The sequence below is a fragment of the Solea solea genome, chromosome 16 (genome assembly GCF_958295425.1).
Source record: "Solea solea chromosome 16, fSolSol10.1, whole genome shotgun sequence".
Lineage (NCBI taxonomy): Eukaryota > Metazoa > Chordata > Actinopteri > Pleuronectiformes > Soleidae > Solea > Solea solea.
In genome coordinates, this window is record NC_081149.1 from 21,730,827 (window position 1) to 21,755,184 (window position 24,358).

The 24,358-nt window shown below is 40.9% G+C and overlaps 1 protein-coding gene across 1 annotated transcript; it reads right to left on the reverse strand.

Moving 5' to 3' along the window:
- Nucleotides 1–326: 326 nt before the first annotated feature.
- evplb (envoplakin b) lies at nt 327–20,459 on the reverse strand. The gene is made up of 22 exons (XM_058653365.1): nt 20,235–20,459; nt 16,062–16,161; nt 15,057–15,211; nt 14,713–14,836; nt 14,075–14,206; nt 13,960–14,001; nt 13,691–13,852; nt 12,366–12,473; nt 12,185–12,280; nt 11,983–12,093; nt 9,001–9,147; nt 8,763–8,917; nt 8,574–8,671; nt 7,255–7,427; nt 6,989–7,167; nt 6,465–6,603; nt 6,162–6,355; nt 5,925–6,075; nt 5,727–5,810; nt 4,395–4,532; nt 4,220–4,312; nt 327–4,117 (listed from the first exon to the last, which is right to left on the reverse strand). The coding sequence occupies exons 1-22, from the start codon at nt 20,273–20,275 to the stop codon at nt 611–613; spliced, it is 6,129 nt and encodes a 2,042-aa protein (XP_058509348.1). The 5' UTR covers nt 20,276–20,459; the 3' UTR covers nt 327–610.
- Nucleotides 20,460–24,358: the final 3,899 nt, after the last annotated feature.

Here is a 24,358-nt window from a genome sequence, read left to right on the forward strand (position 1 = left end):
TAAGAGCATGATGACAAGTATCTCTGGCCACCAGAAGATGACTTGTATCTCTGAATTGCAGAGCAAGCATCTCACAATCAAAGCAGTAGAATTTACCTACACAACAAATTATAATATTGACAGAATGATGTGTTAAATAAAAAAAAAATCAAGGTTTTATCAAAGTTATAAATCCAGACAAATTAATATGATTTGAAATCACTGGGAACCCTTTTAGCAGTCCTGAAGTCGACCTGATGGGCTAGAGGAAAAGCCACAAGTGGGTACTACTACTCTACAGTGTATGTATACTCACTGTTTTAAATAAGAACAACAAAAAACGAATGTGAAGTTTGTGGAGTTTAATTAAGCACTTATGAACACTTTACTGTAGTTTGAGAATGCTGAAAAACAATATACTGTACCACGTAAAACATAAACATTACCCACAGAAAAAAACCACACACATCAATGTGATTTCCACCAAAAATGTATAATTTTTCCAGTGTTTTCAAAGAAGTCTAGGTGTATGACCCTATTGTTTTATCCTTCATTTCTTTACATGTACATTTCTAGGCATTCTGTCTCTCTCTAGCACCTGTAGTAAAAACATTGCACCTAAACCGCAAATCTAAGGTTTAGATTTGTAAGACGAGCTAAATCGATAGTTGGAGTATGATGGAGCATTAGCAGAATCTGTGGAGGCCACTGGAAGCAGCAGGAGACCTGTGCTGATGTCTCTCTTACAGCGATCCATTGCCTCCTTGTATGATATTTTCTCCTTGGAAACGGGGTCCACCAGCTCTTTCGTGTGAGACGCCTCTTTTTCCAGTTGACCAGCTGTCGTGCTATCAATTATATCACTAGCGAGAGCTTCTTGGACAGTAAGGCGACCTGCTTTCCTGGGATCCACCAACCCACCAGTCAGATACTGTGCCTCCAGATACCTTATAGCGTTTTCCTGGGGAATGTATCCTTTTTGTGCTGCCTGTCCGACGGCAAGACGCTCTTTAGTCACAGGGTCTTCAACTCCAGTAAAGGCTTTCTGGGCATTCAGAAGTTTATACATGTTACCATGGTCAATAAGGCCATGTTCAGCTGCCTTATGGACGGACAGTTTGTCCTTTTTGTTAATATCGACAATACCACCAGAGGCTGCTTGTGCCTCAAGTAACTTAAGAGCTGTGTCAGCATCAATGAGTTTGCGGGTGAGGGCGCTTCTAACAGACATGCGACTTTCTGTGGTGGTGTCATAAACACCGGAGATTGGAAAATGTTCGTCACCTGCAGTGGGAGAGACTGGGGACATTGGAGTGGCTAAGTTGCTCATGCTGCCACTGAGGTTCGTGTAGGAGGAAGACCTCCTCGAGGTTGACATAGAGTTGAAGGGAGAGAGTGGGGCAGGTTTGGTTGGTGATTTTGGGATTATTATCGGAGGAACAATGGGCTTTCTGGTTTCCCCTGCGACAAGGAGGGCAAACTCAGAAATCGACATTTTCCCGTCCTTGAAGCGACTCAAATCATATTCGGTCAAGCGACCATTCTTCAGTGCATCCTTGACAGAGTACTGCTTCCCACTCTTGCGATCTTGCAGAATTGTTGTATCGCCATCCGGGCCAGTAGAAGTGATTTCCTCCCAGTCACACTCTAATTCTGCGAGGTTAATATACTGGTTGCGATCAATCAATCCCTGCAAGTAGGCATCATAGGGAGACAAGTCTTTACCAGTTTCTGGATCCAGGATGCTGATCTTTGTGGAGAGATTAGTCTCTCTGGTGTGAGTTTCTGTATGGTCATCCTTCTCAAGGGTGTTCTGCAGCTCAATGATGTACGCCTCTTTCTGGTGTATTTTGTCTTTTTCTTTTAGGATCTCACGCTCCAGCCGTTGTATTTCAGTTGAGGTCTTCAGACTCCTTTGTCGTGCGCTCTGGGTCCTCTCACTCACCAGCTTGGTTTGCTGCTGGAAGGTGATGGTGATGTTCTGTCTTTGAGACTCCAGCATTTTGAGTTGTTTGAGAAAATCTTCTTTCTCTCTCTGTAGAGCATCTCTGTTAGTGATGAGAGTTTTCTCCTCCTGAGTGGTCACAGTCTTTGATGTATGCAGATGTGCAATTCTGATGTTGATGTTTTGAACATTGTCTTCCACATCCCGCCTGAGGTTTCTCTCCTGTGACACTAGGTCTCTTAGACGTTCCCTTTCAGCCTCCACAGCCGGGTCTTTCTCTACACGGACAACCTCTCTGTAAACAACCTTCTCCACTGACTTTTCTTTTAGCAGAATTTCCAATTTCACCTTCAGGTTTCGGATTTCTCTCTCTATTCGACTAATATTGTTGCCCTCTGTCTCCAAATCAACACGAATACCATCAGTAAGTCTTTCCAACTTTGGATCCCTCTCCACTTTCAGGACCTCCTCAATAATGATCTTCTCCTCAACAGGTGCGGGAGAATTTTCCAGTTCAAGAATGCGAGCTCTGATCTGCCTGAGCTCTGACTCCACTTGAATCTTTCTCTGACGTTCATCCATTTGAGCCAGAGTGCTCTCTCTCTCTTGAACCAGCGCTCTGAGCTGTCTGACCTCTAACTCAAACTTCCTGCGGGTTTTCACTTCATCATCCAGGGACTTGTTCAACTTTTCGTGCTCTACAATCTGCTTGGGGTCTTTCTGAAGACGTATCGTCTCTTGCATGATGATCTTCTCTTCTGGCTTTTGCCTCTCAAGGACAATGTATTGGTTCTGAAGGTCAAAAAGCAACTCCTCCAAGCTGCGGCGCTGCTGGATCTCCTCCCGTACATTTCTCCTAAGTCTGTCAGCCTCTTTTTCAACAAGAGGATCGTTCTCATATTTGATGATCTCTTTGGTGACTAGTTTTGTCTCCACTTTGGATTTTTCAGCTTTCAGCTCATCTCTCTCCTTGCGTAAGTGGGAGAGCAGCTCCAGGGTGGTGTCATAGTTGACTTGCAGACGGGAAACTTGGTTGCTCAGCCTTTGTAATTCCCTGACGACCTCTGGGCTTTTCTCTTCTTTGATCACTTCCTGTGTCACCTCCTTGTACTCCACTTTGGGTTTCTGAGCTCGTAAAGTGGTCACAGTTGTCGTGACTGTGTTGATTTCTTTTTCCATGTTAGTTCGGTTTCGGCTACAGTCCTGCAGCTGTTTCTTGAGACGTACCAGCTCAAGTTCTGTTTCCGGGTCAATCCTGTAGATCTCATTGATGATCTCTTTGACCTCAACTTTTTGCTTGAACCTCTCCACTTCACTGTAACGTAAGTTAAGGGTGGTTAACTCCTTCATCAGTATCACATTCTCATCTTTCTCCTCTTCTAAGGCCATTCGTAATTTTTTGAATTCTTCGACTGAATCAGGGTCTTGCTGGACTTGCTTCACCACCTTGGTGACTATCTTGGGCTGAATGGTGGGAATTACTCTTTCTAGTGTGTTTATCTGGCTCCTTGTGCTAAAAACGGTATCATTCAGGGACTTGCACCGGGACTCTTCCTCCGCAATATCACCTTGGATTATGAAAACACCCTTGAGCATCTCTGGGTCCTTTTCAAGCCTCACAACTTCCTTCTTAACGATCTTCTCCCTGATTTTTGGTTTCTGCTGAGACAGAACTGTGATCTCAGATTTCACATGAATTGTTTCGGAGTCTCTAGTTTGTACTTCCATTTGTATCCTACGCATCTCCTCTCTAATCCTGACTGCCTCTTTATCCAGCTGTGGGTCTCTCTCATATTCAGTCAGCACCTTGGTCACCAGTTTAGGTTCAACTTTCGTGAGCTGTATTTCCATACTGATAACCTTCTCGTTGTAAATTTCGATCTCTGAACGGGTTCTTGACCTCTTGGATGATTCCTCCTGGATCCGCTTTTTTAGGGACTCCAGTTCCAACTCCACTTTAGGGTCACGGTAGTACTGCACCACCTCCTTCTCTTGAAACCTCTCCACTCCTCTCCTGTTTTTCAGAGACACAAACCTTGTGCGGTACGTTTCCAGGTCTTTTTCAGCATGTAAGCGCCTATTAATCTCCTCATTTAATTCCCTTTTCAGACTATCACTTGCCTCCAGGTCTCTCTGCTGGCTCTGTAGCTGCAGCTGCTGATTTACAACTACCTGGCTGACTTTCTCTTCATTCTGTACAGAAATAAAAGGACAAGAGAAAAAGATGGACACTTTAGATAAAGCGACTGTGAACATGCCTATTGCTGATATTTTTTTTGATTAATGACATCATACCCTGGCCATTATGATCTTTGTCGTCCCCAACTGGTTGTTAAGCTGAGTGTTCTCAGCAGATACGGCAGAGAAGAGGTTGAGCAGATCTTTCTCCTTTAGCAGAAGCACAAGGAAAAATGAATGTTAGAGTTAAGAATATTTGAGAACATTTCACGCAGTTATGAGTTCATTATACCTTTCTCTGTACAGCTTGAGCTAAAGTTGTAGTTGAACGTTTCTTTAGAACCGGTTCTTCATCGTCGTCATCATCGTCGTCATCATCGTCATCGTCATTCAGAGTGCCACGGTAAGTGTTTGACTTAACCTCGTACTCCTGGAATGAAATACAGCATATTAAAACTTTTACAGTGCTTTGGCACTTGGAGGTGCACACATAACCCGGTGGAGTTGTAAATGGTCAATGAAACGCACCCTGTGCATGTGCCATATACTGTATATATCTCAATACAACACAAAAACTGATTTTTAAAAAGTTTTTTTTACTTCATAGCGATGTCATGATTACAATCACATGATCAGAGTTGTTCCCAATTTATATAAGCTTGTATAATGCTCATGTCTATAGAATGCAGAGATACTGTACATGTAGATTTTGGCTTTGCATGACAACATTTTCTGATCAATACTGCAGAAAGGTCTCTTCTTGTGATAACTAGGTGGAGATTAAAACACCGGGGAGACAGAGCCTTTGCTGTGGTGGCTCCTAAATTATGCTCTTACGCTGCCTGTTTTTAAATCTCGACTAACAACAAACTTCTTCTCCTTGACGTTCCCAGAGCATGTATAAGTATGTATGTATGAGCTGGCAGTTTTACTGTTTTATACGTATATATATTGACTTTGTTTCTGTGTTTTATTGGTTTGACATTCCGTTTTTATTGTTTTATTGTTTTATTGTTCTTTTTTTACTGCTTTCAGGTACTTTGTTTCATATCCTGTCTGTTTCATGTATTCATGCGATATAACAGCACTTTGGTCAACTCGGTTGTATTTAAGTGTTCTATCGAAATAAATTGTTTTAAATGTTAAATATCTTATAAACATTTTGTCTGTATTTTTTAAAACCTAATTAATAAGTACAGCTACAAATGCAATATAGTTTTAATATATCAATGTGTTTATTTATCGTGCGTATATATATATATATATATGTTTACTTACTTTTTTGGAATTTCTCTTACCATCTTAAGATTCTCATTTGTTTTTGCTCCTTTTACTTCTTTAAACACTTTAATCCTCTTAAACTTTGAATTTCTTTAATTATTATTTAATTATTTACTTTGTTATCGATTTGCATTATAAGCTTTGCTTTGATTTCTTATAAATCTGTGTTGTTATTTAATGCACCTTGAATCTGCCTTTGTGTGTGAAAACTCTATCAATAAAAGTGCCTTGTCTTGATTTCCCAGTTAACGCCTTCACTAAGTTACTTTGTCCTCACAGAGCGGTGGAAATATTAGCATGCGTTTATGCTTCAAGCACAGAGAATCATACAAAACAAACTCACATTTAAGACATTCTGCAGATCAAATGAAAGATCCTTGACTCGGGCCAAATCCTTTGATTTTCTCTTGATGTCCTCCACCACTATCTAAACATGGGATGGAATTTTAAAAGAAACACACAAGGCAAAGTAAGATCATGTCATTGCAGAAACAGCTTCAGTCAGTTGATGTGTTAAAGTATGTAAAACACTGCCACTCACCCTCTGAGAGTTCTGCTTGGCTGTGATCTGAGCCACATCATCTGTGGGTTTGATTGTATTATTGGGCAAATTGACCAAGAAGAAATCCAGTGACTGGCAAGCATTCTGGAAATCTTGGTTTTTATTGTTTGCCTCCTGTAGGAGAGTAGATCTAAAGCAAAAACAAAGAGCAGACATATCTTCAGTATTTGAGAAAGGAAGTATAAAAAAAGATACGTGCAGATTTTCCTCCCTCACCTATCTTGGAGCTGATTGTTGACATTTGAGAAACGGTTCTTCAGATGTTTCACCTCAGTCTCCTGACGGTAGATGTCAGGACAGTATTCATTGAAACTCTGCTGCATGGAACTGCAGGCCTGCTTCGTCAGGTCCAAGTCTTTGCCCAACTTGATCAACTCGCTCTTCTTTGAAGCGACATTCTTGTAAATATCCTGTTTGATGGCGGATGGAGACAAAGGTATAGGTTTAAGAAAAAAATAAAGAAAAAAATAATCTCATTTGTATTATCACATCTCTGACTGAAGTGTCTTGCGGCTGCACCTGCAGACGCTGATTGCGACTCTGGAGGACGTTAGGCTGATCAAGAACGACGCCGTCCTTCGAAAGCTGGTCCTCAAACCCAGAGACAAAGCCGTCCACGTTGTACATTTGTTTCTCCAGGAACATGGCGGCTGTAGCTCTGGTGAAAGGAGAGAAAATATTTTTATTATAGGTCTAGTGTGTAACATGTAGCAGGGTTTATTGGTAGAAATTGAATAAACTACCCATAAGTATGTTTATATAAGTGTATAACTGTCAAAAATAATTAGTTTTTTGTAGACTTCGAATAAGCTTTTTATGTCTAGGCTACTTCAGGCAAGGATCTTATTCTACAGAGGCCATCATTTTGTGTTACCATGTTCCTACAGTAGCGTGAATGGACAAAACTGCCTGAGCATTTGTTTTGCTTTTTGTAGATTTTAAACAGAGAAGAAACACACCTTCACTAATTCTTACACACTGGACAGATAGGAATTATGTTACATAAATGGCATAATTACAATTACAATTCAATATGATCTTACTTTTTATCATAAAGAGCAATGAGTGCGTCAATGTCATCAAGCTTGTTATTGGCAGTATTGAGTTTCAGGGGCAGGGTCGAGGCGATGGGTCCCAGAGGAGTCTTGGACACAATCGGCTCCATCTCTCTCTGGACTCTTGCCTTCTCAGCTTCCAGCCTCCGAGCACTCAGAGCAGATTTCTGTCGGGGTGAGGTATAAAGGATGAAGGAAATGTGATGATGAAACAGCAACATGTGTGATTAAGGCGTTCATGTGTCCATGTTCACCTCTTGCTCTTGAAGTCTGTTTGCCAGGTCCTGTGTGGGGCTGCGGCTGTCAATGGGAGCTCTGGCCCGGCTCAGGATCTCTTTCTGAACCCTGTCCAGGGATCTATTGATGTTGTCTAAATCATTAGCGAGCTCTGCTGCTCTGGGATCTTCTGGAGCACTTCTCACTGTAGCTGAGGAGTGAAAACAATGTTCACATGAAAAAAACATCAATCTTTTAACACAAATATTGATGCTGTGAGGATTAAGTGTACATGCATTGGCTGTCATATATCCTATCTCCAGTGTCCACTTTTATCCCATTTATCTGTGTTAATGTTGTATTTAAATGCCAAGAATGTAATACCATAATGTGATTCTAAATCATGATGTAAATGTACATCTTTCAATCCCTAACGTACTTTTCAAAACATACCATATGTGAGTGAGTCACTGTAGAGAAAGTGAGCACATTTCTGTTTTTATTTTCATAGTAATCTTTAGTTAGTCATTATTAGTACACGGTAAAAACACTGTGTACTAATAATAGCTTCTCCTAAACATTGAGAAGCCAGTGTTTTGCTTCTCCCTGAGAAACTTATCATATCTGATAACTTTTTGTTTTTCAGAGCTTTTAATAATAAGGTCTGATATCTTGCAATATATATATATTTTTGTTTGTTTATCTTGTCTTTTTTCAAACTGCTCTGAAACTCTATTGATAAAACTGTGTTATTTGCAATACCCCTTTGTTGTTTTAACCTTTCCTGCTGTGTTATCTCTGCTCTGTGTTTCCTGGATTGCCTCACTGCATGAAATGTGCTAAGCAAAAATAACATTGTTATCGCCCCTGAAACAACTGCATTTTTGACATGTATGTAACTGCATGTCTTACTACCAACGAAAGCTAAATGGGGAAAGTGAGGACATCTTGGCTGATTCTCACATCTATAAAGGGCTTTTTCAGGGTGAAGACCTGGTTTTAGGGTTAGGGTTAGAATTGGGTTTAGTTTAGGGTTAGATTATGGGTTAGGGTTAGGCATTTAGCTGTGATGGTTAAGGTTAGGGTAAGGGGCTAGTGAGGGTTGCATTGTTGTGAGGGCCAAAAAACCTATAAACCATCGGGAATGAAGACATTTTGGCTGGTCCTCACATTTTGTCACACCTTAAAATGCTTTTTTGAGGGTTAAGACTTATAGGGTTAGGGTTAGACATTTAGTTGTGATGGTAAGGGCTAAGATAAGGGGTTAGGGAATGCAGTATGTCTATGAATGTCCCCACTACAAATGCTGAGCAAACGTGTGTGTGTGCGTGCATGTGTGTGTGTGTCTTCTTCTCACCTGCACTCTGAGGACGAACCACCTCCACTGTGGGGTTCCTCAAAGAGGTCATTAAAGCAGATCTACGGCTCTTCAGGCTGCTCAGTTCTCTGTCCAGGCTGATCACACACAGGATGAAGACACATTCATAAACCTCGGTTCCCACTGTTTCAGGTGTTTGATAAGATACTGTGAGTTTGTATCGTGTACCTGTTCACTTTCTCCACTGCCTCAGTGTCAGGAGGTGGGATCACGAAACAAGCCCCTGGAAGGGTTTTGACTTTCCCCGTGCTGGTCTGAAGCTCCCAGTCCTTATTGTCGGCGTTGGACCTCAGAGTGAGCTTCTCACCGCGCTTCACTGTGTCCTGAACACACGCAGAAGAAACAAAGATGATGACAACAGGTTTACAGTATCTACAACGTTGCCACACTCCTCCTAATCCTTTACCTCCTCGTCGGCCCAGTCACACAGCGCCACGGCAGTGGTGGCTTTGCTGGGCTTCTGGCGTCGTAGCTTCAGGGGCATGATGCTGCCGCTGCTCTCCTTGAGGAAGGCCAGGCGCTGCTCATTCCTCTTCACAGCTGGTTCATCTCCCTGAAGGTCAGATAGTTCAAGCAACAGTTACATCGGGGATACATTCAGATGAACAGATTCTTTCTTTTATACAATAGATTCTTCCTTCTTGGAGAAGAAAGAAATGGTTGGTTGCTGAGTTTGTCTCTTGCCATGAACAGGAGCAGCTTCAAAGCAATGTTGTCTCCAGTGACAGTTTCATATATCTATAGATCTATATCTACAGAGCTTCATAAAGCATGTGAGCCTCTTCTTGGTAATTAGACATTGACTTATCCAAATGTTTTACATGTAAGATGAACCAATGAAAGCTCATATGACATAGGATTTGCTCATATGTCTGTGAACAGCTCTAACAAATGTTGACATTAGCCCATTTACTCATTTGTACTGCTGTAAAACACTTGTGCTAAGAAGTGAGTGCGAAACTCTGATTTCTGTCTGTTTTCCATTTCATTTCATTTCATTTAAACGCCAACGATGTGACCCGTTCCCTTTCTGCAAAGAATGATAACTGGAAAAGAGAGAAGTGAGAGTGTCATGGCTGCTGCTGCTCCTCCATAAATGCAAACATTTGTCTATGTGTGGTTGAGCTGGTGACAGTCTCGACCTTGTATTATGTAAAATATATACAGTATGATACTTACATCTATGTGTGTATATGTGTCAATGTTTGTTTCTTAAACAAAAGAGAGAGCAAAAGAGGACAGCGGTGCGAAAAAGGAAACAACTATACACAACTACAAACAAGCTCTGGGGTCTCAGCGTCCTTAAATATCATTTTAGATTTAAAACAGTTAAATAAGAGCTTTGCATCGTATGTTTCTGCCACAAAACTTTAATGCAAAGTGCAGGAATAGTTGCAATATCAGTGACCTCCTGCACAACAATGCTCTGCCTTTATACGCGAGAAAAAATGTAATAATCACACCTACGCTCAGTTTAGAATTTCACATTAAGTCAACCCTACAATGTCTCACACACACACACACACTTTGGGAGAATATGCAAATTGTCACCTTGCCAAACTGGGATTAAAACTCCTTTGAGAACCTTTTTGCTGTGAGTGACAGAACTAAGTAACCACCACCCTTATTAATGTGTGTGTGTGTGTGTGTGTGTGTGTGTGCATTAGTTGAAGACTGACAAAAGCCTGAGGCTGTAACATAAACAATTTCTTTTTGCTGCTGTGCATTAATCCGTGACAGGTGACATTGTAATGATGTGAAGGCTTTTTCCAGCTGCGATGACTGATGTGATACAGACACGTCAACGTATGTGTCGTTATCACAGTAAAGTGGAATCTGCTAATACATCCACACTCATTATTATGAAGAGAGACAGACACAGACTCTCTGACTTTTTATGAGGAGCGTTTTTACCCGTTAGCCAAAGTGGAGCTTTATTTCTATTTACACAGAGACTTTATGACCTCACATTCACTCCCGACGGACACTTTGTCCCAAATAACTGACTCAACTTGTGCCTGAAAAAGTCCTCTATAAAAACTAAACAAATACTGTGCGTGTCAACAAAAGAGCTGGGTGTCGTTATTAAAACTTGAAGAACTGATCAGGTCACTTTGTGCACACACACACACACACACACACACGCACACAGCAAACTCTGAACCTACTCAAACAGCTTAAAGTGACATTTCAGTTAATAGTTATTATTGTACAATTATACATTTATTGCATTTGATATTTGATTTGATGTTGCGCAAGTATTTTTAAAAAAAACATTTTTTTTTAAAAAAAAAGGTCAAGTGAGATCAATAAAAATGCTAAACTTTATTTTTTAACTAGGTACCGTGACTGAACCGTGACTACTAACATACTGTAAATTAAAACAATTCTACTGTACAGTTATAGAGAGATTTCAAGTTAAAAGTCCCACATTGGCACTTTTTAAATTGAAAAAATTCTCAACTCTGAGATGCAATAAAAAACTAAATTTCCAAAAGTTCTGAACTAGACTGACCATGTTGTGTCGAGGACATCTATGACTACTATCACACTGTTCAAATCAGACATTTTTACTGTACAGTTTTAGAGAAATTTCAAATTAAAAGTCTCACAAATCCTTCTGATTCATAGGTTCAGTGGCTTTTTACCGGCTTTGTAAAATTCAGCCTCAGATTGTTTAACCGTGGAGAAACGAGTGACAGAAAGATAATTATGTTGACATTCTACCAGAAATATTAGATAAAATTGACACCTGTCACAGCCGTCTGGATCTGAATACATGAAAAACATGAATATAATAGTGAGACGCAGCAGCAGCAGCACTGTGTTTTCACATGAACTCGACAGATTCATACAAACAACTCTCAACAGACACTTTGTTTCTCTGTGGTCGCACAATCAATGAAAACATACACACAAATGTACATGAATCAAAGTAGTGTATATGCTGATTGTTTGTGTTGATAAGCCGTATGACAAGAAATCATATCATAACTTTTCATTTTCAAGTTTCATCACAGCCGTACGACAGCAGACTCTCTCGTGTTGATATTGCTTCATTATTTTTCAACCGTTTTGCTCCCATGCTGAATGTTGTGTATCTAAAAGCCTGTAATTCTCAGGATTAATGTCTGACAACATAATCAATATAATGTCTGTGCTGTTTATTATGAATTTAAATGTTTACACGTTTAAAACATAATTCAATGGTTTCTTCTAATATATTATCTGGCATTAATCTCGATCGTTATACACACTGACGTATTTGGAAACGGTTTTATCATGATATCATGTTAGTGACCATACCAATCAGCATTAGGACTCTGTTGTTTTTGTTGTCATTCAATAAAACTCTAACCAAACATGACATCATAAAACAGTGCTGTACCTCCAGGGCAAACAGGATTTCATGGTTGCTTTTGTTGGCCGTGGACTTTGGGTCCAGGGTGGAATTGAGTCTCTCCAGTGACTCAGACAGAGTCTCGGCATCGAGCTGGAACTGCACAGAACACACGGACGCACATCAACAAACATCTAACAGAACATTATGAAGATGAAGTCACAGTTTGGTGTCGTCACAGCTCCCGTACCTTCTTATAATCTTCAATGTTGTCCAGGTGTGTTTCTTGTGCGAGGCACAGGTTGAGAAAGGCCTGCCACTCGTTCTGCACTGAGTCTCTGTGTGTCTGAGGGAAAATAACAAAGAGAACTCAGCTCAGTGTTGTTCACTGTGATGATGGTCTGTCCTCACGTCTGACAGACGCAGTGTACCTTTATCGTTGGCGTGCCAGGATGATTCCTTTGAACCAGACGATCTCCTTCATCCTGCAGCTGGTTGATCTCACTTTCATGTGCGAGCAGGCCATTGTTTTTAAATTTCTGGAAAAACACATAAAGAGGGACTTTAAATTGATGTGTGACTTTTAAATATAAATAAATGTCCACTTCATTGGAGCCAGTCTCAAAAGGCACCTCATATCCATGATCATCCAGTATTTAATCCTTAGAACACAGAGCATTTCAGCTGCTTTTTTCCATTACTATGTCCATTACACATACAGTATATACAGACGGTATAAGAACATGCAATTTTGAGTGTCTCATCTCCTTTTTTCAGCACAACCTATAGGCAATCTGATGAAAAAAATAATAATTTTCACCAACTATATAAACACACCTGAGCAAAACGTTGAATTTGGAAATACGTGTTCACTAGGTTTGTTTTTATGATCAAAAATAAAAAAAAAACACTCTATTTTGTGTCGTCTGCACAATTATTGCTACTTTATACCCACTACTATACAAATGTGACTCAACATCACATAAGACAACGAAGAAAACACATTTTTTTAAAGCCTGAATATGTGACCTATAAACACACACACCCAGGATGTCCATATAAGGAACACACACCTACTGCTGCTGTTCCTGCACTTCACAGCTCCAATTTTTCTGGATTTAAAAACTCGGACTCAAGTATTTGCTACTTTAAAAGACAGATATACATAACTTATTGAAAATCCAATATGAGGTAGAAGGTGAGAGCTGTCACTGTGTGTGTGAGGAATGGGTGAGAGGTGAAGAAGGGAAGGGGCGGGGGGAGGAGAAGCTGAGGTGTTTTGGTAATAAAAGTAAAACACTGGATGTTTAAGTATTCAAATCAAAATTCCACAGTAAGTAAAGACTAAGTATGCACTATACTGAGCTGAGCTGTACTATACTGGTTATACCTGTTGGCTCCCTAGCTGGTAAAACAGGACCAAGCAGGGTTGTGCTGGAAGGCAAGCTGACAACGTTTTTCTTCCTCTGTCATATTATAGTAGAACTTTTGTAGTTGTAAAAATACCATGTTGTTTCTCGTGCTTCTAGTCTGTAGTTTTCTAGTGCCAGACACAAACTAGTTTACAAGACACCATTATTTAAAGATGTAAAGATACAGAGCCAAGAGAAGAAGATACAAATAATAACAGATTATAAGAACAAATGAACATCCCTAGTGTTGTTTCCAGGCTTTAAAAAACACATGTAGCCAGTTAATCAAACTTAAACGTCTATTCTATTTGATGTGTGGGAAAATTGCTACACTGGCCCCTCACCTCATACTCCATGCGGACACTCGGGGGGTCGACCATGCGGTCGCTCCAGTCTCTCTGCAGGATCCTCTCCTGCTGACCAGACAGGTAGACCAGCTCCTTACTGCAGCCCTGCATGTACTCGTACAGGGAGGCCAGAGAGCTTCGCCTCTGCTGGGACTTTTCCTGCAAAACACACACGAATCATGTTGAAGTACAGACTCTACACGGGCATGTATGTGTCTGTGACCACGGCACAGTCTGCAGAAGAAAGCAAAATGAACACCACTTACTAAAAGCTTTGCATATTTGTCCTTGACGGCGGCGTATTGCTCCTAACAAACAAACAAATGAATGAACAGAACGAACAGTAGTGTTGTTGTTGTTGTTGTTGTTGTGTGCCGTTACCTGTGAGGTGGTGGAGCCGGGCTGCAGCTGAGCGTTGTACGCCTCGATCTCCTGGTGCAGAATGTTGTGAGCGGCAATCTGCTTCTCTACATCAGACAGTTTAGGGCCGTACGCCTCCGTGTCTAACTGTTTCTGTAAAAACACAGCAGATGAAAGAGAGACAAACTCACTTTATTGGTATGAAGATGTTTAGAAGTTTAGTTGTGTTACTCTGAGTTGATGTGACACTTTATTTATGACTGGCATAATACATAAATGTGTAAAAAACTACTACTTTGAATAATTATGCTCTTAAAAACCCTGTGGCTTTGACAGCAACTGTTTTAATCCATTTTAACTGTGGTTCTATACATACAAACATTCTTTCATGTTCATTATTTTTCTATTCCTGAGTGTTCTTTCATTTGTGAAGGAGCAAATATAACACACCCAGTTTCCCCTGGGAGTTAATAATAAATGATTCTGCTTCTGAACAGTGAAGGTAAACGGTATGTGGAGGACGCCATCATTTAAAGATACAGAGTTAAATTACAAATAATACTGAACAAATAAACATCCCTGATGTTGTTACCAGGCTTTAAACACACACACGTAGCCAACGTATAGACATCAAACTTAAACGTTGTGTATGATCTGACCAGTTTGTCATCCAGCAGAGAACTCCAGCGGATCTTGGGTGCCAGTTCCAGGTCCTGCACCTGTTCGTACAGTTCCCTGTAGGTGGCGCAGTCTTTGGCCCAGCGGACGTGGAGGTTGTTCACGCTGAAATCAAAACAATCAAAGCCACAGAGTGACACAGCTGACAGGTGGAGAAGAACAGTGACAGGTTTTATTGTGGGAGTGAGAGTGAGTGGTGATCATATCTCAGTGGAGGGTGATGATGGATAGAGTTGCAGGTGTGTCTGCTGCTGGCATGCATACCAACGTTGGTATTTTTTAATGTGTGTTTTAATTCATGTGTGATATACACGCGTAAACTCACTCTTTGTCTATCTCATGAGCCTGAGGGTGCTGCAGCCTCTTGGCTTTGTCCACGTCCATGAAGAGGTCCTTCAGCAGCCCCTCGGCCTCCGTCAGGTTCTCGGCGGTGATCTTCTGATGGATCAGCTGCTGGTTCTTCCTCTCACGCTCAGTGTCCTACACAGAGGCAGCAGCAGCAGGACACAAGTGTCACTGTCCGTGTCCTACACACGTCCATGCTGTCTGTCCTATAATCTAATAACTGAAAACAATGTCCCACTGCATTGCAGAGCTGCAAAATATGGTCAAGAAATCCAGTTGCAATTCTTTTTTGACAGATATTATGATTGTTCATATGTGTTATCTGTTATTTTCACAATAAAATGATATACATTTGACTTTTTTAGTCCCCAGCAAGATTTCCCACCATGTTTTGCTCATGATCATACTGTATATTCATATATACTCATATCCTTTTATTTATCTATATATTTAAGCTTTGTATTGTCTCATTTAGCCAATTCTTGTACATAAACTGCTTTTATTTTCTTGATTTAATACAGTTTTAGAGACGCAGAGTGCTTTTTTTGTAACCTTTGTCTGTATTTTCTAATTTCTGTGTTTGCTCTGCAACAAAACACCAAAGCAAATTCCTTTTTTTAAGACCTACTTGGCAATAAAACAGATTCTGATTCTGATTTCATCACAAATCAAAGCTCAACCTTTTGGTCATTTGTGATTTCCAATATTTTGGGATTAATGATGCAGCCGTCCTGCGTTATTGGTTTGATGTTTCCGGATGATTGTGCAATGACAAGATCCATATTTGCATACATACGTGGACAAAATGGATTACAGTGTGCTGTATACTGTATGTAAATGAAAAACTGGGCTCATTGTGGGTACATTTCACACTTTTCTGTCACAGAAATGACGTGTTAATGATCCCTTGCATAATGGCAGCAAAGGAAAGTTCCATGTTCAGTCATAAAAGCCCGAAGCTGCTGCAGCAGGAGTGGACGCTTACCTCGAGCATCAGCTCCTCCGCTCTCAGGATGTTCTTCTCCACTCGGTCTGCGTTCTTCTGCATGCGAGCGATCAGCATGGCCAGGTCCTGGGCCTGGAACCTGGGTAAGAAGACAACAACACACAGATAAATATGACGATTCTGCACATGGAAGATTTTACACTTGAAGACAATGCAAGGTCATCTGGACAGGTGACAGAGAATAGCTCAGGTGTTGATGCAAACTGAGGAGAAAGGCAAACAGTGTTTGGCCATGTGGTGATGATGGTTTATTTCGTCTACTCATTATAAGAGGACTTAAAGATAATGTGACAGCAAGATAATAAATACTGGAAATACTGGATTAATTATTCTTGTTAACTATTCTTGTTACGGTAACTAGAGCTTGTTTGTGTAATTTATGGTCACGGAAGATTTCTAAAACATATTTGTGTTCAAATACCTTTATGTGAATTATTGTCCACCAAATAATTTGCTTAATAATCAGCATTAGCAGAGTATTGTTTAATTATTATGACCCGATTTTGCTCAAAGAAACTTGATAAATGCTGCTAAGATGTTTGTTTGTGTGTTTCATACAGAGTCAGAATTTACTTTATACATTATACGTGCACTGCAGATGAGATAAACCATGTGTTTTCTTTAATAACCAAATAAGCTTTGTTCCGTATCATGTACAATTTAAATGAAGCGCTTGTGTTTATAATTGTGTCATTTATCAGACGGAGGGGAATAAAAGAGAATTGACAAAACATATAAATATCTGCCATCAGTCAACTGCACTGATTTGTAAAGATCAGCATCTCACTCAACATCACTATTTAACGTTTGTGAGAGACAGAGACGCTGACATGTCTTCTCTCGTCTCAGGTCTATGAGAATTAGGAGGAAACTTTTCATGGTTGTTTTAGTGCTTTTCAGCCAAGACGATGGGTGATGGGACACCAGACCTCTGAACCTGCAGGGCTTTCTGAAAAGATGAATCGAGGTCCATGTTCCAAGCGTTCAGCACAGAAACGTCTCCACAGACAAGAAGACACAGAGGGGGGTCGTGTGGAGCCGACGGCTTTAATCACCATTGTGTGAACTCCTCTCAGACATTTGTTGATGTTTGAAAGTTACACACACTCAATCATTATTGGTGTTACACTGTTTACTCATAGTAAACCAGCTGCCTTTGTGGTTCCTGACCTGAATTAGTCTTGAACACAAGGCCACCGTTCTCCTCTCGGCCTAATGACACATGAGTCAATGAAAGAACGTGACAGTGTCAGCGTTTCACACTAAACATGTTTCCTTCACATTCCTGGCTCATCACATCACGGCCCGTGTCACTCATGAGCGCCGTCCGCGGACCTGTTTGTGCTCCTCTGAGCTGTTTGTTCTGTCAAACTCCGCGACACCAAATGAAAGCCAACTATTCAGCGTGACACACCCGAGATCGAGACCCGAGGGACACATTGCTGAGGGGGGAGTGTCGCCTCCTTTCAAACCCAGAGGAATGCTGTCGGTGAGGGACAGAGACATTCCTGTCTTATCAAGACACTCAGACATTATGGCTCGCCTTGTAGTAAGGTGCAAGAGGAAGATGACTCCACTGTGTCTTTTTTTATTGCTGCCAGTGATGAAGTAAGAACATATTTGAGTTAGTTGTTCTTTGAATATTTTGTTTTTATGCCTCTTTAGACAATAAACTACACGTGGGCGTAGTTCTGTTAACCTAGTGCCTTAGCACTTCCTCACTTCCTTTTATTATGATGCAGCCTTAATACACAATAATATTATTTGTTTGGGCCACGAGGGTACTGCATGTTGGAGGCAAGAGATAAGAAAATGAATAAATAGAGGAATTTTGTCATTAAGACCAATTTCTACATTTTGTACAAGTGCAAATGTTATTTTCTGACCATTTATGGAGAATAATATCAAAGGTTTTGGTGGGTCACAGAAGACAGAGTGTGAAATGTGCTGCAGAATGGTTAAATGTGGGCCTGGCTGACACAGGTCATCACTTCTGGCCCGTGTTTGCAGTGATTACAGCATCTATTGGGTCTCCTGGATTGTGACTCTAGAAGATTGGCACGTCTAGATTCTGATATTTGGTGACTTTCTGCTCAGGTTGTTTTCAGGTCTCTTCAGAAATGAGTTTGACTTGCTGTCCTGCTTTCATTGGTGTTAGGGTCTGGTCTGAGGTCCTCAGTGCTGTGGTCTGTGTTTTCATGAACAAAATCTCTACTTTTGCTCCAGTCTGTTGTCTTTTAACGCGTCTGCATGATGTGGGTGACGAACGACGCCTTGTTTCCTTCTCATGTGATGCTTAGACTTCAGGTTTCAGACTCTGTCTGGTCTCTCTGAGTCTTTGAAGCACAGATCAGTGGAGTTGACATGTCACCCACTACTGCACAGGATCTAGGTCAAAACTGTTGACCACTAATCCAACTAATGGTAATGGAGATCGTGCTGTGGCTCTCAGGAATCTGCATTTCAGCAGAACGTTTGTGCAGCTCTGCTCCACCTGTGGGTTGTTATCATTCATGCAGAGAAACTATTTGTTCTTCTTCGGTAGTGGAGTGCCATCAAGAATAAGTGAAAATGAATCCAATGAGGCTTTATGTCAATGTGATACTTCAGTCTCTGTTTCATCATCATGACAAACTGACAGATAAGATTAATAATAACCCTTAGCATAAAGCTGAAATGTGCAAATGGTGAAGAGGTCTAAATACTTGATGAAAGGTAAATGATTGGTTGATTAACGGGTGGTTCGGAGATAATTAGTTTAATGATCAAAACTTAATGATGATAATTTGCCACTGATTACTTTTATGTCATGTATTTTTTACGAGCTTGACTGGATCTAATCCGAAGAGTTGCTGGTTTGAATCTGCGCCAGGTGATGGACTGGGGTACCACTGAGCAAGGTAAGCAATCCCACTGGTCATTGTAAACTGGACACTGTAAATTGACCCCAGCCACAGGTGGGACCACATCTAGTGGACTCCTTGTGCTGATCCCAAGCCCAGCTAAATAGGAGGGTTGTGTGAGGAAGAGCATCCGGCATTTAAAAAGAAATCTCTGCCAAATCAAATATGCAGATTATCTGCGCTAGAGAGAGCAAATATTTTGACTTAAAATTTGACACCAAACAACTCTTTTTACTTCTAATGCTGTTACTCTGTTACACTGTGGAATTACCACTTAATGAAAGGATGAGGATTCATCCTCCATCACCTCTGCTGCAAATATTACACACAAGGAGAGTCTTCATTCGTGTCGGGCAGGTTTTTCTCCCCAGTCACAAATAATTGAACCACGTATCAAAACCAGTGCATGCAGGTTTGTCCCTGAGTCACTCACTCACTTCCATTCAAAGTCAAGAGTTGAGGCTTTGCTGATGAAGCTGCTGCAGTGACAGAGACACAGAGACCGAGAGCGAGAGAGAGACCCTGCCCTGCCACTCCCTCACTTCTCTCTGTCACTATCTTCAAGGCGCGCCTCACTGTGAAGGAGCACTAATGGACCTGCTTAGTCACAGTAAAGAGGGGAGTGGGGTCCAGGTTTCACAATGTCACACCGGTGGGAGTGTGCACGTTTACTGCCATGTTGAACTTCATAAAACATCATTGACGGCGGCAATCATCAACTCGGGTCCTCGCCCAAAGCCAACTCTCTGCATGACAGCGATACTACAGCATTAAAGGCTCACTCATGACCTGACAGCTAATAATGAGTCACAGCAGTGGCCTACAACATGAACAATAAACGCCCTCAAATGAAAATATGTGGTCAGGTCACGTTAATCAGGTGAGTTTACAGAACGGCAGCTAATAACACAGACTCAGCACTTACAATAACACAGGGTTTATCTAAGTAAACAACGGCGACATGGTTTCACATGAGAGGAGGACTCCGTCACGTTCTAAAAGACCCTCATTCAGCTTTCACAGAGCGAATGACAAGGAGAATGTTGTCTTGCAACAGTGCGGGTCACGGCTGCTTTCAAATGACACCTGATTCCCGTGATCCGTTGTTATTGTCGGCGTCTGTTCAGTGCAAACATGGAATCATGGTGCTTAAATGCCCCGGCATGCTGCATGAACCACACACAGTTGAGGAAGACAGGACACAGTGACATAAGACTAGAAAACATGACACACACACACAGGAACTCACTTGTTGATCTTTACAGAGCTGTATTCCTTGTTCTTCGACATGTTGGGACACTTGTTCAGGCCCGTCAGTGTAATCTGAGTCTGACTGTGTATCTTCCAACTCCTCTCCTCTCTCCTTGTCCTCTCACCCCTTCTTGTCTCCTGTAGCGTCCGTCTCTCTTCCTCAGTGAAGTTAAGGAGAGTCCACCTGTCTCAGCTCCTCCCAGGCCAGCAGGTGTGTCCCTGGTAAAAGATACCGGGCGGACCTGTTCCACTTACTCTCTCTTCATATTCTAACAGCCTTTTCCTGCATGCAGGCATTCTACCAGTCGTTGGTCATCTCATTTCCCCCCAGCAGTGTGTTCTGTTTGAAAGAAACGTGATTGGGACACAGGTTATAAAACTCTGAAAGAGACTCTTTAAAGTCCATAAACTTCTGTCTTTATAAACAGTCCTGCAGTAAAACCTGATGTCTCCATCAGCTCCACGACAAAAAAACATGACATGATATTATAAAGCATTCACTGTGTTTCCATTTAATACGATCCCTTGAGGAATGTGGCAGAACTAGTCTGCTCCACGGCTGGATATCATAACCGTCATTAACACTTAACTCGTATTGTTTGTGCGACTATGACAAGCACAAGTTTCCGTGCTTTGTCACTATTTGTTTGTATAAACCTGCTAAAATGAGAGGTCTGATCAGTATAAGTGAAGTAGAGTAGTTTTCCATGTTGTAACAGTGGAAAAAACAACACGCTGTGATAGCAGCGACTGCAATAATACAGTAGTCAGTCGATTCATCATGTGTCTCATTATTATTTAATTGCTAAGGATAAGAGCGCTTGACAGTTGTGGAGTGATGGAGTAAAATACTTTATCTTTATCAGCCGTGATCAGCGTAACGCCCTGTAAAATGACCTTTGTGTGTGTGTGTGAGAGAGAGAGAAATGTAAACTTCAGCCGCTGCCAGAAAAACAGATTACAATCAAAACTAGAATGCATGCACACACTGTGTCACGGGGAGGCGTGTGTGCGTGTGTGCGTGTTTGTGTGAAGACAAAACACAAGTGTGCACTATTTCTGTTGAAGGTGGGTGGTGGGAGTCGCATGCACCTCTGGTGGAATGGAAAGGCAAAAAAAAAAAGAGTGGAACAATGTGACTTGTTCATGCCTCAGTGGGAGGAAATGGTTCGACATGCTGCTCCGTCTCATGCTTGCAGTGGGTGTGACAGACGCACACCCAGAGCAGTTCCTCCTCAGACCAACACCCACATACCTGCAGGCAGAGAGAGGGAGGGATTACCTGCACGGAACTAAAAAAAAACTATCTGCAGCTACAATTACACACATGAGTGTGTGTGTGTGTGATGAGTGCAAGAGTGTGGTGATGACAGAGGGAGGCATTTAGTCTCACTTGGCCTTGACTTTTGTCTCCAGGTGTGAATAACCGCCCCCCCCCCACCCCCCCAAAGTCAATCTTTCACTAAAAGAATTGAATGAAATGAGAACAGTGTGATAATATTATTAAATAATAATAAATAATAATAAAGGATAATCCCGTGGATCTGAGCTCCTCTCGGCTTCACATGGCTTTTTGCAGAATCACTTTTTTTTTCTTCTCGTTTTTATTTTTTTTTTTAAAGCACACAGAACTTGTGCACTCAAACATTGTTTACCACTTTATTTGAAATACACAAAAATGGTACAATGCAGAGCTACAATCTGTCAATTATTGTATCGAGTAATCGTTTGGTCCATAAAATGTCAGAAAACGTTAATAAAGTGTCGATCAGTGTTTGTCAAACCTGGAAATGATGACTCTCTCCAATGTCTTGTTTTGTCCACAAACCAAAATGATGAAGTTTTTAATGATTTCTTTGTTATGTGGAGCAAAGAAACGAAGAAAATATTCACATTTAAGAAGCTAAAACAATCAGAAACTTGTTTTACTCATGAAAGAAGGTTCAGACCGATTAATGGAGTAATTGTTTCAGCTCCAGGATTTAGAATTATCTAAGTTGTATATTGCCGCTGGGCATCGCTCTCATTATCCTTCCCTTTCAAGCATGTAGGAGAACATTTGGTAGCCTTCACTTACTACTCTTATTAAAACTTAAACAGTGTTTAATTTGGGCTTTGGTTAAAACAGGGTCCAACATGGCGGCCTAGAGCGATTGTTTTATATTTCATTTCTGCCAAATGGAAATAATATTACCTAAAACTCACACACTGAACCTTAAATACAGTTAAGTTAAAAACCACATGTTTCAGCTCCACAGTCCACATGACGCGCTCAAGAATAGAAAAAGTGAAACGACCTGTAAATAAAATAAAAGACATGGGTGAAAAACAATGAAATGAGAAAACTAAATGAATAAAGACTTAAAAGTGGAGTGAGTGGAAATAATAAAGATGCTAATAAAGAGAAGTCATAATAGAGGTATAAAATAATAAACTATAATAATATAATAATAAACAATAATTTAAGGACAAATAATGATAAAGACTTATATTTATCACACTTTCACACTTGAAAGCGGCCTCTCACCCACTATCAGCAGGGATCGGCTCCAGCTCCCGCATAACCTTAAAAAGGATTAGCTGTACACTAGATAATATTATGATATATATGATATAGGCTATGTACCTGCGACACCTGTACGCATTACTGTGTCCACCTCAGTGCTCCAGTCAAGCACAATCCACCCGTTTAAACTCCACATTGTGCAACTCCTCGGAGATAAGGAAAGTTTGTCCACCGGTGATAAGCTGTCACCTCCGTTTTATGCAGTTTCACAATGAGAATGAGACTTTTTACGGTGAATCACATCAACAATCATTCATATAAACCACATTTTAATGCAAATATGTACATAATCATAGCAAATGGTGTGTATTTGCAAACACTACGGAAAAGCTGGGTGTCAATCATGGCTGAATCCCATGTAACTGCTTCATTGTGAGTCCTGGCTGTTCCATTGCTGTTCCACTGTCACATCTTACTGGGGCACATTGTTATCAGTGACACCTCAGTCAACAGTAAGGTGTGGCTGACATGTACTTGAATGTTGGAAAAAAAAAAAAGGGGGCAATTCCTCACCTGGTGAACTGAGCAACACTCTGCTCTGTAATATTTGCACAGGAAAGCGTTCCACGCATAGTTCCAGGCCACCACTCTGTAAATATGTAGAGAGCAATTTAAATCAGCTCCACCCACACAGCACTAAAGAACAGCAGTGTTCTAATCTGATCTGTAATCAGCAGTAGGCACTGACCTGTGATCAGCCCCTCACTGCACACACAAATGGCTGAGGTGGAGCAGCACAGTAAGGGACACATGTAGGACATATGGGCCCGGGTCCTCTTCTTCTATTCAACCTAACAATAAGGACACAATCAAAACATAAACAAAGAATCATAGTGTCTGCCTAGATCTTGATTTAAGTCCTAAAAAATATTGTTTTGCTAAATGTGTCAAATTTAGGAAAGCAAATGAAATATTAGACATAACGAAACTTTGCTTTAAAACTAAAAGTCCAGTGATTCATTTAATTAAGTTTACTGTGATATAATATTATAAAGCACAACTTTCGACTTAACTCAAAAATTGACTGACTGACAATTTTCTTGTATATCAGTTTTACTCTAAATGATCTTTTATTTTTTTTTTTTAGTTCTTCTCAGTCTGCTGAACACTATGAGGTACAATGCTGCCCTCCACAGTTCAAAGTCTGGAATCACAGATCAAAGTTCTTCCTGACAGGATAGATCTAAGTTGAACCTCACTCTGGGCAGATCTGACAGAATACTTTCAAATTAGAAGGCAACAGCATGAATATATGTCACAGAAAGAGACCAGATTACAGTATGCATTGATCTGCCTGTATCATTAACTTTCACTGTTGCCAAAGGTCTGTCATCTCACAATGGGCCAGTGCTCTGGTATAGTTGTCATACCAGAGAACCACCCTGTAACACACACCTGTTACTGTGATTATTGTTATGTAGCCTTCTACCACAAGGTGGAGACATACCTTTAGTTGTCCAACTACTTAAAATAAGGTCGACAGTTTTAACAGCTGTGACTTAGTGACCATTTTCAAAATTCAAGTCCATTCTAGGGACCTGTTCAGGGTGCACAAC

What these genes read in the sequence shown, in the direction of transcription:
- evplb (XM_058653365.1), bottom strand. Translation starts at nt 20,275, where the DNA reads ATGTCGAAGAACAAGGAATACAGCTCTGTAAAGATCAACAA. An exon ending in CTCTGCTGGATGACAAACTG is followed by an intron (nt 14,207 to 14,712) that starts GTCAGATCATAC and finishes GTGTTTTTACAG; the next exon opens with AAACAGTTAGACACGGAGGC. An exon ending in GGTTCGTCCTCAGAGTGCAG is followed by an intron (nt 7,428 to 8,573) that starts GTGAGAAGAAGA and finishes TTCACTCCTCAG; the next exon opens with CTACAGTGAGAAGTGCTCCA.